Source organism: Sarcophilus harrisii, chromosome 2 (genome assembly GCF_902635505.1).
Source record: "Sarcophilus harrisii chromosome 2, mSarHar1.11, whole genome shotgun sequence".
Classification (NCBI taxonomy): Eukaryota; Metazoa; Chordata; class Mammalia; order Dasyuromorphia; family Dasyuridae; genus Sarcophilus; species Sarcophilus harrisii.
The window spans coordinates 130,693,570-130,705,700 of record NC_045427.1 but is presented as its reverse complement, the minus strand read 5'-3'; the positions used below and the strand labels follow the sequence as shown (position 1 = coordinate 130,705,700).

General features: G+C 37.1%; 1 protein-coding gene across 4 annotated transcripts in view; it reads left to right on the top strand.

Annotated features, from left to right (window-relative positions):
• The window catches only part of SH2D4A (SH2 domain containing 4A), a 112,638-nt gene that overhangs the window by 78,315 nt on the left and 22,192 nt on the right, over positions 1–12,131 (top strand). For all 4 annotated transcript variants that reach the window (XM_031950816.1, XM_023494739.2, XM_031950815.1 and 1 more), the window contains exon 8: positions 1,050–1,180. In XM_031950816.1, coding sequence (XP_031806676.1) covers positions 1,050–1,180 — 131 coding nt within the window. The remainder of the gene's footprint in view (positions 1–1,049; positions 1,181–12,131) is intronic.

The window sequence follows — 12,131 nt, the reverse complement described above, 5'->3', positions numbered from 1 at the left end:
GGGACATGATGTCATCAGAGGATAGTAAGACTTCATTTAATGCAAAGTGGAAAATATGTTTAAGGGAAAGGCAGAGGACACAGTGTGATTGACCTTTATCCTAGTCAGCCTGGCATCAAATATTTACTGAGAATTTGCTATGTGCTGGGCACTTGTGCTAAGCCTTGGCAATACAAAGGCAAGAAAGTATGTTTTCAGAGAGCATACATTTGAATGGAGAATAAATAAGTAGGTATATACAAGATATATCCAGAGTAGCCAGAATGTAAACTTGGATAGGAAGACATTAGCAGTTGGGAGGGCAAGGAAAGGATGTCTGCAGAAAGTGGGATATGAGCTGAGCCTTGAAGGAAAGATGAGAAATAAGGGGCAGGGCATCCAAGGTGTGGGGGACAAGGCAGCAAAGGCAAAGAGAATAGTGATGGAGTGTCATGTTTCAGGAACTCTGTTAGCAACATTTAATTCAATAATTGCTTTGTCCTTTTTGTATAAATCTTCAAATGCCCTTATTTTTGAAGATATCTTTTAACTGAACTTAAACCTTCAAAGTAAAGAAGAGAGAGAAGGGAAGTGAGCCAAAGAGATTAGTGAAAGCAGAGGAAAAAATAGGAAACAGAAGGATGAAAAGTTTGAGGCAAGCTGACTTAATTTGATTTGAATGTTTTGCTTACAAATAGGCTCTCTCCAGGAAACTTATGCTAGAGGCAGTCTCCACATATTAATACTTAATTTCTCAGATTTTAATTGGGAGTTAATGAAGCTCCAAGATAATATTAAAAATGAATTAAAGTCAACCCAGCGGTTGGTCATATCCATGGCTCACTTAAATTTTCATGACATTTTTGTCAGGTGCATTTGTCAAGATGGCTGGAAAGTTGTGGAAAAGGATCTATTTTCTGGTCATAGGGCATAGTAAGGGAAAAAAATATCTTGCTACCTTTGACAGGATAGCTTGGAGTTTTAAATGTATATTGTAACCCTTAAGAAGATATCAATTTTATCTCTAATATTAAGTTTAACTGAAAATATTAATCCTTTGCAAATGACAGAAATCAGGGAGTGAAAAGATCGGTGTCCCACTCAGACCAAGAAAACATCATCACGTGGTTTAAGGAGGAGCAGATCCCACTGAGAGCTGGCTTTGAGAAAAATTCAGACACAATTGCGCCCTGGTTCCATGGTGAGTACTGAAATCCCTATCAGCAGAAGAAACTTGAATCCACAGAGACCATTATTACAGAAAGTGTGCTCTGCAACATGCTGACCAAGAGATTTTCAAAATAATTGTCTATTCAAAGATTAGGCTGGATTTCTTTGTATTCCCTGTTTCCTGGGGACCGATTCATCAGCTCATGAAATTTGTTAGTAAGTAGTGAATAATTTCATAAACCCTGAACATACTGGGTAAATTTGTTGTCCAAACAAATTATCTATGACTGAATGAAAAGATAGATTCACATTGCCTTTCGCAAGCAGTCCCATAAGAGAAAATTCCCTCTCCAAAGAACTGGGATAGTAGAAACAGTGCCAGTCTGGGAGTCATGAGAAGCATTCTCATCCTGGATCTGCCATAAGCTATCTTTATACCTCCTGGCAAATCCTTTCCCTTCCTCGAGTCTCCGTTTTCTCACCTGGAAAAGGTGTTGATTAGGTTTTGTGATTTCTCAGATTCTTTCCATTTTTATGATTCCTAGACTCTGGGTTCTTCCGGGTGGTTGAGGTTGCAACCAGCTGAATCTGCCACCTTGCCAGGAAAGTATCCCCTTAAACACAACTACTGTGTGCAGTCTGGTAAACTCCAAGTTGGGCCAACTCTGCCAGCTCGGCTCATGCTTCGCTGCCCACTCTTTTCGCTGTTTGGGGTTTCAGTGGCAAGGATAGCCAATCTGCTGGTCCAGAAATTCCTTCTCTGAGACTAGCTTGTTGCCTGACCAGCTGTGCACTCAGTTAACCCATTTGTCACAGAGCAACACTTAGTATGTAGTTTTAACAAATATAACTGAAGTTTTATATCTACAGTGATATAAAGACATTGAAGCCTGAGGTTCCAAAAGGAGAGACCATTTTTTTTTCTTTTAAACCAAAGAATTACCTATATTAGAAACTATAAGGTTGCCCATGGCCCCCCCCAGGATTCCCTGCTTTGGAAGCAGCTATGAGCCTTGCTCCCTGAATCCTAGTCCTGCATCCCACACTTACTGGTTGCATGATCTTGGACACGTCACTTCATGCTGCTGAGTCTCAGTTTCTTCTTATGTAAAACAGAATATCACCTACCTGCTATTAGACCACCTAGAGAAAGGTGTTATTGTTTGTCCTTTGTTCTCAAAGACAACCAAGATGTCAGGGAGGTGATACTGGGACATGCAAGTGGATTGGCTTTGAATGAGGAAGAGCTGTGCAAGGTCACCTGCCTCCCTTTCGCCTCAGAGCCAGTGGGCCCAGAGATCAGATACAGATCAGGATGACAAGAGATGGCTCGGGATGAAATGGGAGACTGTGGCCTTTTAAAATAAGTTCTTTAATTTAAAGAAGGTATACTCAGTGATTAAGGGTAAGAAAGAAAGAAATAAAGCAAAGGATAGATTTTCTTACCTAATCAAAATAAATGAGTGAATTATTATTATTATTATTTTTGCCAAGGCAATTGAGCATTAAGTGCTTTGCTAGGAAGTATCTGAGGCTGGATTTGAACTCAGATTTTCCTGAATTCAGGGCCTTTGTGCTCTATCTACTGCTCCATTTAGCTGTCCAATGAGTTTTTTTGTTGTTGTTGTTTTGTTTTGTTTTCTTAAAACGAATCATTCTGGGAGGGGAAGACCCTCAAGGTCTCTGGCCAAAACAACAATGTTACATTCCCTCTGAGCCTAGCGTGGCCAAAACCAAACAAATAAACAAAACCCAAATGATCCTGATTTGGGACCTTTCCTTATAAGACCAAACAATGAGAACCAGAGTGAGAAGTAATATTTATTTTATTTATTTACCTAGAGAAAATAGTTAAATTGTGAAGTCAGACGAGAAATGACAAAAGGTTGAGAAGTGAGAGGAGAGGAAGTAGAAACAATGAGAGTAACATTTCTCTGTGTGTAGCAGAAGATTGTTTCTAATAATTAATAGTGAATTGGCAGTAAATCACAGGTCAAATATGGATTAGGTTTTCCTTTCCTTTGTGGGAACATATTAGGAATTGGGGTTTGAAATTCTGATCAAGGGATGAATTCTTATATCAAGAAGTCTGGTATGTTGGCCCTTGAACATTATATGGTCATCCCATTTGCATGTTTCCATATAGCATCATAGTTTGTTCATTTAAAATAATCCATGAATTTGTCAGTGAAATCCAATTAATTTGGAAGAAGAAGCGGGGAGGCCATTTGTCAAGTATGTCATAAAGGGAAATCATGCTTCAGGTGGGATTGGACTACATGCCCTCTGAGACCCGTTCCAACACTGACACTGATTTCATGTATTCAGTTTTGACTTACCTGAAAGACACATTTCAACCATCAGTTCTATTTGAAATCTCACCTGGAAGCTGTGAAAGCATGATTAAGCCAGGAGCCTAGTGGAAACACACACAATACTGCTTGGAATTTTTGCTGCTCTGGGCTAAAAAACCCCACAAAAAATCAACCCAAGATTCTTGTATTTTACGTATACACATTATATCAATGTACCATTGTAATAGTGTCCTTGTTATTTACTCAAACATTTATCATGTTCATGTTGCCAGAGAAAAAAAGAGCTTGTACCATAAATCATTATCTTCAGTTTGAGTGAGTTAATCAGATTTCACAGGCTTCTACAGAAAAGATGGATCACATCTAAATAATTCATCCTACCTTTAGCACTTACATTTATTCTCTTGCAATACAATTGTTTTTTCTTTGGTGCTTTGAAATTTTAGCTGGTGGTCTTCCTGTATTGATTTATCAGCTTTTTTTTTTTCCTGTCCTTTTTTCTGTGAATTATTTTTTTAAGTTATTAAATTATCTTCTTATCTCAAATAATCCCTTTTTACATTTTAAAATTCTCTTAATTAAGCAGCAATTCCTAATGGCAAAATTTAATCATGTCCTAAAATTTGAATGAAAATGGTATGTTAATAGATAAGTAGATTTTTTTTTCCATTTTTATTTGCTATGACTGGATTGCCCTAGTATAAAAAGAGTAAGTAGTTCAACTCATCTTGTTGTATTTATTGAACAACTTCTCTATCCATATAACCAGACAAGGATCTTTAGTGTACCCAAAGGACTTAATTCAATTCACCTTGTATATTTTGAACACCACCATGTACCAGGTACTATGCTGAGGATAAAACGGAAAAAAAAAAAAAAATTAAATGATGCCAGGCTAAATACTCTACTAGAATTATAAGATGTGATAAAAAGGGATTTTATTTCTGCAAAATAGAACAAAAAATTTTATAAAGTTTAGTTCCACATTTATCATTTTTAATTTTTATTCATTTTTAAGGACAGACAAGTATTTAAATTTCTTCTTTCTCATTCTGTGTCATCTTATACCAGTCATTAACTTCAAAACATCTCATGTCATTTACTTGATATTTCCATCAATAGAAAAATTTCAAAAAAAAAATAACAGAAAAATTTCATTACAGATAAAATCCTGTTTCAACAAATTTGAATGAACAATGGTAGTTATTATTATTATATTAGATATTTTTGAGTCAAATATTGTAGAGGGCTGAAATTCTGAGCACTTAAGGCTAATTACCTATTCCATGTGAGATAATGGTTCTGTAAGCATATACTTAGATGATATGGTGATGTGATGGCTCTCCTTACCACTGGGGCTTGCTAAATGTGTGGTAGTGAGGTAATCGTAGGCAAGGATTGGAGGGCTGAGGGAGAGAGGTTAGGGTCACTCAACTGCAGGATGAGGAAAAAGAGAGGCTGAAGATTCCAGACTCCATAATCCAGGATATATCTTTGGCAAGTTGTGTGGCAGCTTGCCTGCCTCCTTCACTTCTCCCCCTAAAGATCAAGGACTTTGACTGATCTGGATCCTGAGGCCCTCCAGAGAATTAGCCCGGACCATAACAAAATATGATTCAAAATAAATGGATCATATGTTTAACTTATATTGTGCTGGAAGGGGTAGAGGAAGGGTAGAAGAAAAATTTGGAACACAAGGTTTGAATATTGAAAACTATCTTCACATATATTTTGAAAATAAAAAAAAACTTTATTAATGGGGAAAAATAAATGGATCATTTACTTAGTAGACAGAATGTGGTATAGTGTTAGAAAAAACATCAGCTTTTAAGTTGGACTTGGGTTCAAATTCTACCTCTTATACTTGCCATGTGACATTACTTAAGTCATTTAACTTCCCTAGGCTTTGGACTCCTTGTCTAAACAAAAAGAAGTATGAACTAAATTATATCTAAGGTTTCTTTTATTTCTAGAACTAGGATCCTTTGGTTATCTGACTAGGGTTTAGAAATTTCTATGAAAATAATTGTTGTAGGTTTTCTGATTAGGGTTTAGAAATCCCTGTTTTATAAAAATAATTGTTGTAAACTTGAAGAAAGTGACTTTAAGTCAGTATGACAAGATCCACAATATCATCAGTGTTGAGGTTCCCTCCAAGGCAGTTCTCAGATTCTCCTTTTCTTAGTGATAGTCTTCAGTAATAATAATACTTAATATTAATATAGGGTGTAATGTGTTCCAGATTCTGTGCTAAGTATAGCTTTATAATTATCATCTCATTTTATCTTCCCAATAACTCCAGGAGGTAAGTCCTGTAGTCCCCATTTTACAGATAAGGAAACTGAGGCAAATAGTGGTTAAGTGACTTGCCCAGGATTACACAGCTAAGTATATGAGGCTGGATTTGAACTCAGCTCTTCTGTGTTCTATCCACAGCTGCACATGAGGGCTGGATGCTTGAGTTACAACCATTTCCTACTCACATACCATTCATGTTTGAATGCCCTTTACAGAACTATAAGCCATTGTGAAGCAGTTTTTGTAGAGTTGGAGAAAGAAAGCAGAGTGTGTTTTCAGAAAATCTGGGTCTGAAGTAAGTCTCTGCTACTTACTACATGTGTGACTTTGAGAAGGTCACTTCCTCTCGCTACAATTCTCCGGGTAAAGGACATAACCCTTCAGTTTAAATTTGGTTTTTTAATTCTGCCTTCCAAGGGCTTGTGCTGTGCTTGCAGATGGAAGCCTGTGCTTTCTACCTGATGCAGTCAGAGAACAGTTGAGTGTTAAATTGTTAAATCAACCCTACATGTATTCCTGATAGTCTTATGTCCCTCTGTCTGATCATAATCCCTTATCCTTTCATCTCTCCCAGTCCCTCATTCCTTCTCAACCATTTTAAAACATCCTCACTCAACCCAGTTAATCAATTAATTCAATCTTATTGCTTGAATTTGCATTTAAAATTGCATTTTTTTATACAATCTCCTGTGTGCCAAGTGAGAAGCAGGGGGGGTAATAGATAGGAAGCTGGAAAAGTCAGGAGGGCTGGGTTTCAGGTCCTGCCTCCGACCAGTGGCACCGTGGGCACGTCCTTTGCTCTCTCAGTTCTCTGGGCAGCTTTCTTTGAGTGGCAGAGGAAGGGCTGTCCTGCACTGACAGGCAGTTTCCCTATTTGGGTATTATCTATCCCTAGAACAGGTCCTGTCCCTCCCATTCCCGTCCCTTCCTATGTGCTGGTCATTGCATCAGGAATTATCCCAGTGCTTCCCACTTTCCCATTCCATCATCCCAGCTCTAGCTTTCTTTTCCTATAGTCAAAATCTTGAGCCTCTCATTAAACAATTCAACTTTACCCTGTCTTCTGCCTTCGAGTCCTTTAGCCTCTTGTCCTGTTGCTATTCATCTCTTTCCAAACTCTAGTCATGGATTATTCCCTCCATCTTCTTTCTTTGCTCCTAAAATATTTATTTTACCCTGATGAATCATGAGAGTGGAGATCGTGAAAGTCACATTATTGAGCTGTGTTTGCTTCAAATGTTTGTTATATAATCTCACCAGAGCCCCCGCTGCTATACAGCAGTCTTTTTATTCATCCATGATTGAATCTGTATCCCATCCTGCAAAGCATCTGTTCAAATCTTTTCTCCTCATGACACTCACAGTACTCCTCAGTCCCAACAGAAGATTAAAAATCTTCTGTTGAATAAAATAAGGTCGTAGCATTGCAAGCTCCTTCTATTCTACTTCCCAGTTCTACATTTCAAATCACCACACCAGCTTCCCATTCTCTCCTCCTTTGCTGTAGTCTCAAAGGAAAGAGTGGGCTACTCTACCCTCAAAAATATTTGTATCCTTAACTCCATCCTCTCCTGTCTCCTCTGGAAGTTTGCTCCCTTTTTCCTTATTCCCTTTCCCCTTTTTTTTTCTTCCCCTTCCCCTTCCCTTTCTGTTTCCCTTCTCTTTCCCTTTTCTTTACCCTTCCCCTTCCTTTACCATTTCCCCTTCTCTTTCTCTTTTTCCCTTCCTCTTCTGTTCCTCTTTCCATTTCCCTTCTTCCCTTCCATTTCCCTTCTTTTTCCCTTCCCCTTCCTCCTCTTATACCCTCTCCTCCCTTTTCCCTTCTTCTTCCATTTCCCTTCCTCTTCTTTTCCCCTTCCCCTTCCCCTCTACTTTCATTTTCCCCTTCCTTTCCCTTTCCTTCTCTTCTCTATCTTTTTTGTTTAACTCTTAAATTCTTTTTTAAAAGTATTTTTTTGCAATTAGCAAGCCTTTTTTCTGCTAGTTCCCCCAATTAAAAAAAAAAAAGGAAAACCAAACTTTTGTAACAATTATACATAGTTAAGAAAAACAGATTCCTGAATTGGCCATCCACGTTCAAAAATATGTCTTTTTCTGTACCCTGAATTTCTCACCAGTCTCTCAAGATATGGATAACATTCTTCATCATTGGTTTCTTGAAATTATGGTTGCTTGCTGCATTGATCAAAGTTGCTTCTTTAACTTTCAGTCTCTCCTAATACAGTGACAATTTCCTTCCAGCTTCCAAACATATCCAGCAGCTTCCAAATAAATCCTGCCTCCCATCATTATAAAACCTTCACTTTAGCCTAATATATCCCCCTTGCTATTGCTCTATATTTCTTCCCTTTCACAACCAAATTTCTTTTTAAAAAAGCTGTCTTTACTGCTTCTGCTTTCTCACCTCATACTCTCTTCTCAGCTTACAACATTCTGACTTCCATTCTCATCACTCAACTCAAATTGCCTTCTCCAAGATTACCAAGGATTACTTTTTCTTAAAGGCCTTTTTAAACTGAACAATTCTTTCTTTATTATTTTTTCTTTTTAATAATATTTTATTTTTCCAAATACATGCAAAAAATTTTCAACATTCACTTTTGCAAAAACTTGTGCTCCAAATTTTTCTCCTCTCTTCCTCCCACAAGAAAACAAGTAATCTTATATAGGTTAAACACATGAAATTCTTCTAAACATATTTCCATATTCATAATGCTATGGAAAAAAAATCAGATCAAAAAGGAAAAAAAAAACAAGCAAATAAACAACAACAAAACCCAAAAAAGGTAAAAATACTATCCTTTCTCCACATTTAGTCTCTATAGTTCTGGATTTGGATGGTTCTTTCCTTCACAAGTCTATGGGAATTGTTACTGGCCTTTTCTTAATTGACCTCTCTTCAGAATTTGATATTGCTGATAATCCCTTTACTTCTGATCATTTTTCTTCCTGGTACTTTTGTGATACTGTTCTGTGTGACATAATGTAATAAATATGGCATTGGACCTATGATCAAGATGCTCTATGTTTAAATCCTGTATTAGACACTTACTATGAGACTCTAGGCAAGTCCCTTGACCTTTTTAAATCTCCATTTCCTCACATGCAAACTAACGAATTTGGATTTAATGGACTTCAAGGCTTCTTCCATCTCTAAATATACCTGTATAATTGCTCTTTCTCAATCTCTCTTACTGAATTCTCATCTTTCTTTTATCTCCCTTGCCAGGGTACTGTACCCTAGACTCTTTTTTAAAAAAAAATACCCTTTCTCTCCTGATGCTCAGTAGTTCCAATGGAGTCACCTGTCACCACTATGCAAATAACTCTCAAATCTATGTATCTTTTCTCAGTTTTCTGAACTTCAGTGTTCTATCATCATAATTGCATGTGGGACATCTCCAGGGGATGTTCCATGGGTACCTCAAACTCAACCCAAGACAGAACTCATTATTTTTTTTTTTTGCCCAAGCCCCTTTCCTTCTCCTAACTTCTTATTTTTGTGGATGGCATAATTTTCATTCCACTCACCAGTTTCCCAAAACTGAAGTCATTCTCAAGACAATGCCAACCAAGAGGAACAATGGTGTTTCTCTAAGGAGACTGATATGGATGCTCACTGATGTGTAACTCACCAAACAAATTATATTTTTAATGGAAATGTATAGAAAGTAGAAAGCTTTATAGGTATAGCCCCGTCATGTAAAAATTGCTCACAATAAGCTAAGGTAGTGAGGGAAACCATGACCAAGACAAATTTTCTGTTTATTTGCTTTGGGGGACAGGTGCTGATTGAAAGGGATAAGACTTTTGAATGGGGGTAAAAGGGATGGTGTTAAATGACAATAGAGGAAAGGTAGAAGTTCCAATTTTGCTTTTATTTTCTCTACCAAGAAAAATTACCTCTGCATTGGAAAACATAGAACAAAAATGTTTAACCCAGAGTTGACACCCCAAGTAAGTAAAGAGATAGTAAAAGAGCATCATTTTGGCCTTGATGAATTCAAGCCTATGGGCTATGACCTTGGTTATTCAGAGAACTGACAGTTATATTTAGTTGTTGAGATACCATCAGCAGTACTTGAAAACAGAAAACAGTAGAGGAACCACAAAATTGAAGAGCAAATATTTTTTCCCCAATTTTAAAAACAAATAAACAAATAAAAATCTCCCTTCTCAATCTGTATTTCTTCTTAGAATCAACAAAAACCTCCCTTCTCAATCTGTATTTCTTCTTAGAGTCTTTTTATCTCATTTCATTAGTATATCATTTTTGTATAGTAATTTTTGATAATGTCACCTGAAGCAAACCAGCCTCTAACCTGTGAATGAGCAGAGCCAGTTTCATTTCAAAGTGAGGAAAATAGCTTGCAAGGAAGGGGGCAGATAAGACACACGTGCCAGGGCCCTACCCCTAATGGGAGGACACGCTTTAGTGTGGCAAGATCTCATGGCTATGCAGTGAGCTGCAGCCCTGACCTGGGCCAACAGCAACAATGAGACAAATTTGATTCATAGCAGGACTTCATGATCTTGATTGGTGCTTGTCTGAGCTCCGAGAACACCTCATACTGATCCAAGCAATACAATAATTATATGAAATAATTCTGGAACTTTGCTAGGAGTGGGATCAGTTGGTGAGCACAAAGGATTATTGTTGTACCAAGCTCAGAGCACAGCTTTCTTGCTGGGCCTTAGCTCTGGAAAATAGGGTGTTTCGTAATATCTTGAAAACAGTTTATAAGATAACAAAAATATGAATATGCTGACATGCTTTTATATTCATGTTTAATTCTACTAATGAATGTTAGGGATCTTCCTGCCTAGTAGTGACTCAGTTTACCTCCAGCTGTTATAACAAAATCAGGTTATATATTTTGACCTGTTTTAACCCACTTGATGATGGATCGATCTGGCAGGTATATTTCTATATATGATTAATAATATGGACTAATGCGGTTTTAGAGTTTATGGGTAAAGTATCAGAAAATAATCAATGAAATCTTTATTAGGATGAAATTCAGCGAGAATCCACATACAACAGTGTATCTGTTCAATCATTCAAAGAGGAATCATCTTATGTTCCTGTGTAGTAAGCATGACATAGAGGGAGGGGAGGGAAGTGACAAGATTGGAAAAAAGCCACAAGAAGTTAAAAAGACACAGTTCCTGCTAGTAAGGAGCTTCCATATTACCTGAAGAGACATACTATTTTCATGGTGAATACATATGTATATCACCTAGTTGTATAATTACAATTGGCAAATGCACTTATTAAAGCCCTATTTGTACCTCTCTGAAAATGTTAATCCTTTTTTTTTTTTTAAGATTGTTCTTCCTTTCTGACATGTTGAGAAAATGAGAATGTGTTTACTATTCTATTTTACCTTTCCTAATAGAAAGCTTAGCCAACTTTTTTAAAAAAGCAGATTCTTCATTAGTTGACTTTCTTACTGTAATTTTCTGTTGAGTATAAATTAGTCTTTAAACAATCATCATCATCAACTGCTATCACCACCATCATCATAATAGCTGATATTTATGGAGAATTTTATGCTATGTGTCATTAACAAATTACTTCACATAGATCAGGGGTCCTCAAACTTTTTAAATAGGGGGCCAGTTCACTGTCCCTCAGACTGTTGGAGGGCCGGACTATAGTAAAAACAAAAACTTTGTTTTGTGGGCCTTTAAATAAAGAAACTTCATAGGGTGAAGGGGATAATAGTCCTCAGCTGCTGCATCTGGCAGCCGGCTGTAGTTTGAAGACCCCTGACATAGATAATCTCATTTAATTCTCATAGCAATAAGCTATGGTACATAAGTTATTTATTTCTCCATTAGACAGATCAGAACACTGAGACTCAGAGAGGTTCTTAACTTAGCTCACACAACTACTCCGAATGGGAACCAAAGCCTAACTTTTCTGGCTCTTTCTTCCTGGATGCATTTGGTATTTCATCAATGCACTTCTAGAAATGTGATGGGCATTTTATTAACATGTATTTAAAACAATTACAAAAATGATTCTATTCTCTTCTTTTCCCCAAGGACCTTTGTTACCGTCTTAGCAGGTAATTGAGCTTGTCCTTGTCCAAATGCATTAGCATCTGTATTTTATTTTCCTAGCTGCTCAGAACAGATTTTTTTTTTTTTACATTTATGGGGTATCCAGCATATTCCATTATTAAGCTATATTGATTGCTTCTAGTTTTGGCACATCCCTTAAGTTTTTCATTCTCCTCAGGGGTAAATCCTATTAGTTTCTGTGAAAGCAATTATTCTCTGAAACCTGAGCTCTCTGGAGGTAGTGTTCCTTGTGGATTCATATTTCCCTTCTCTTCTTCCACACTTGCAACCCTAGCAATT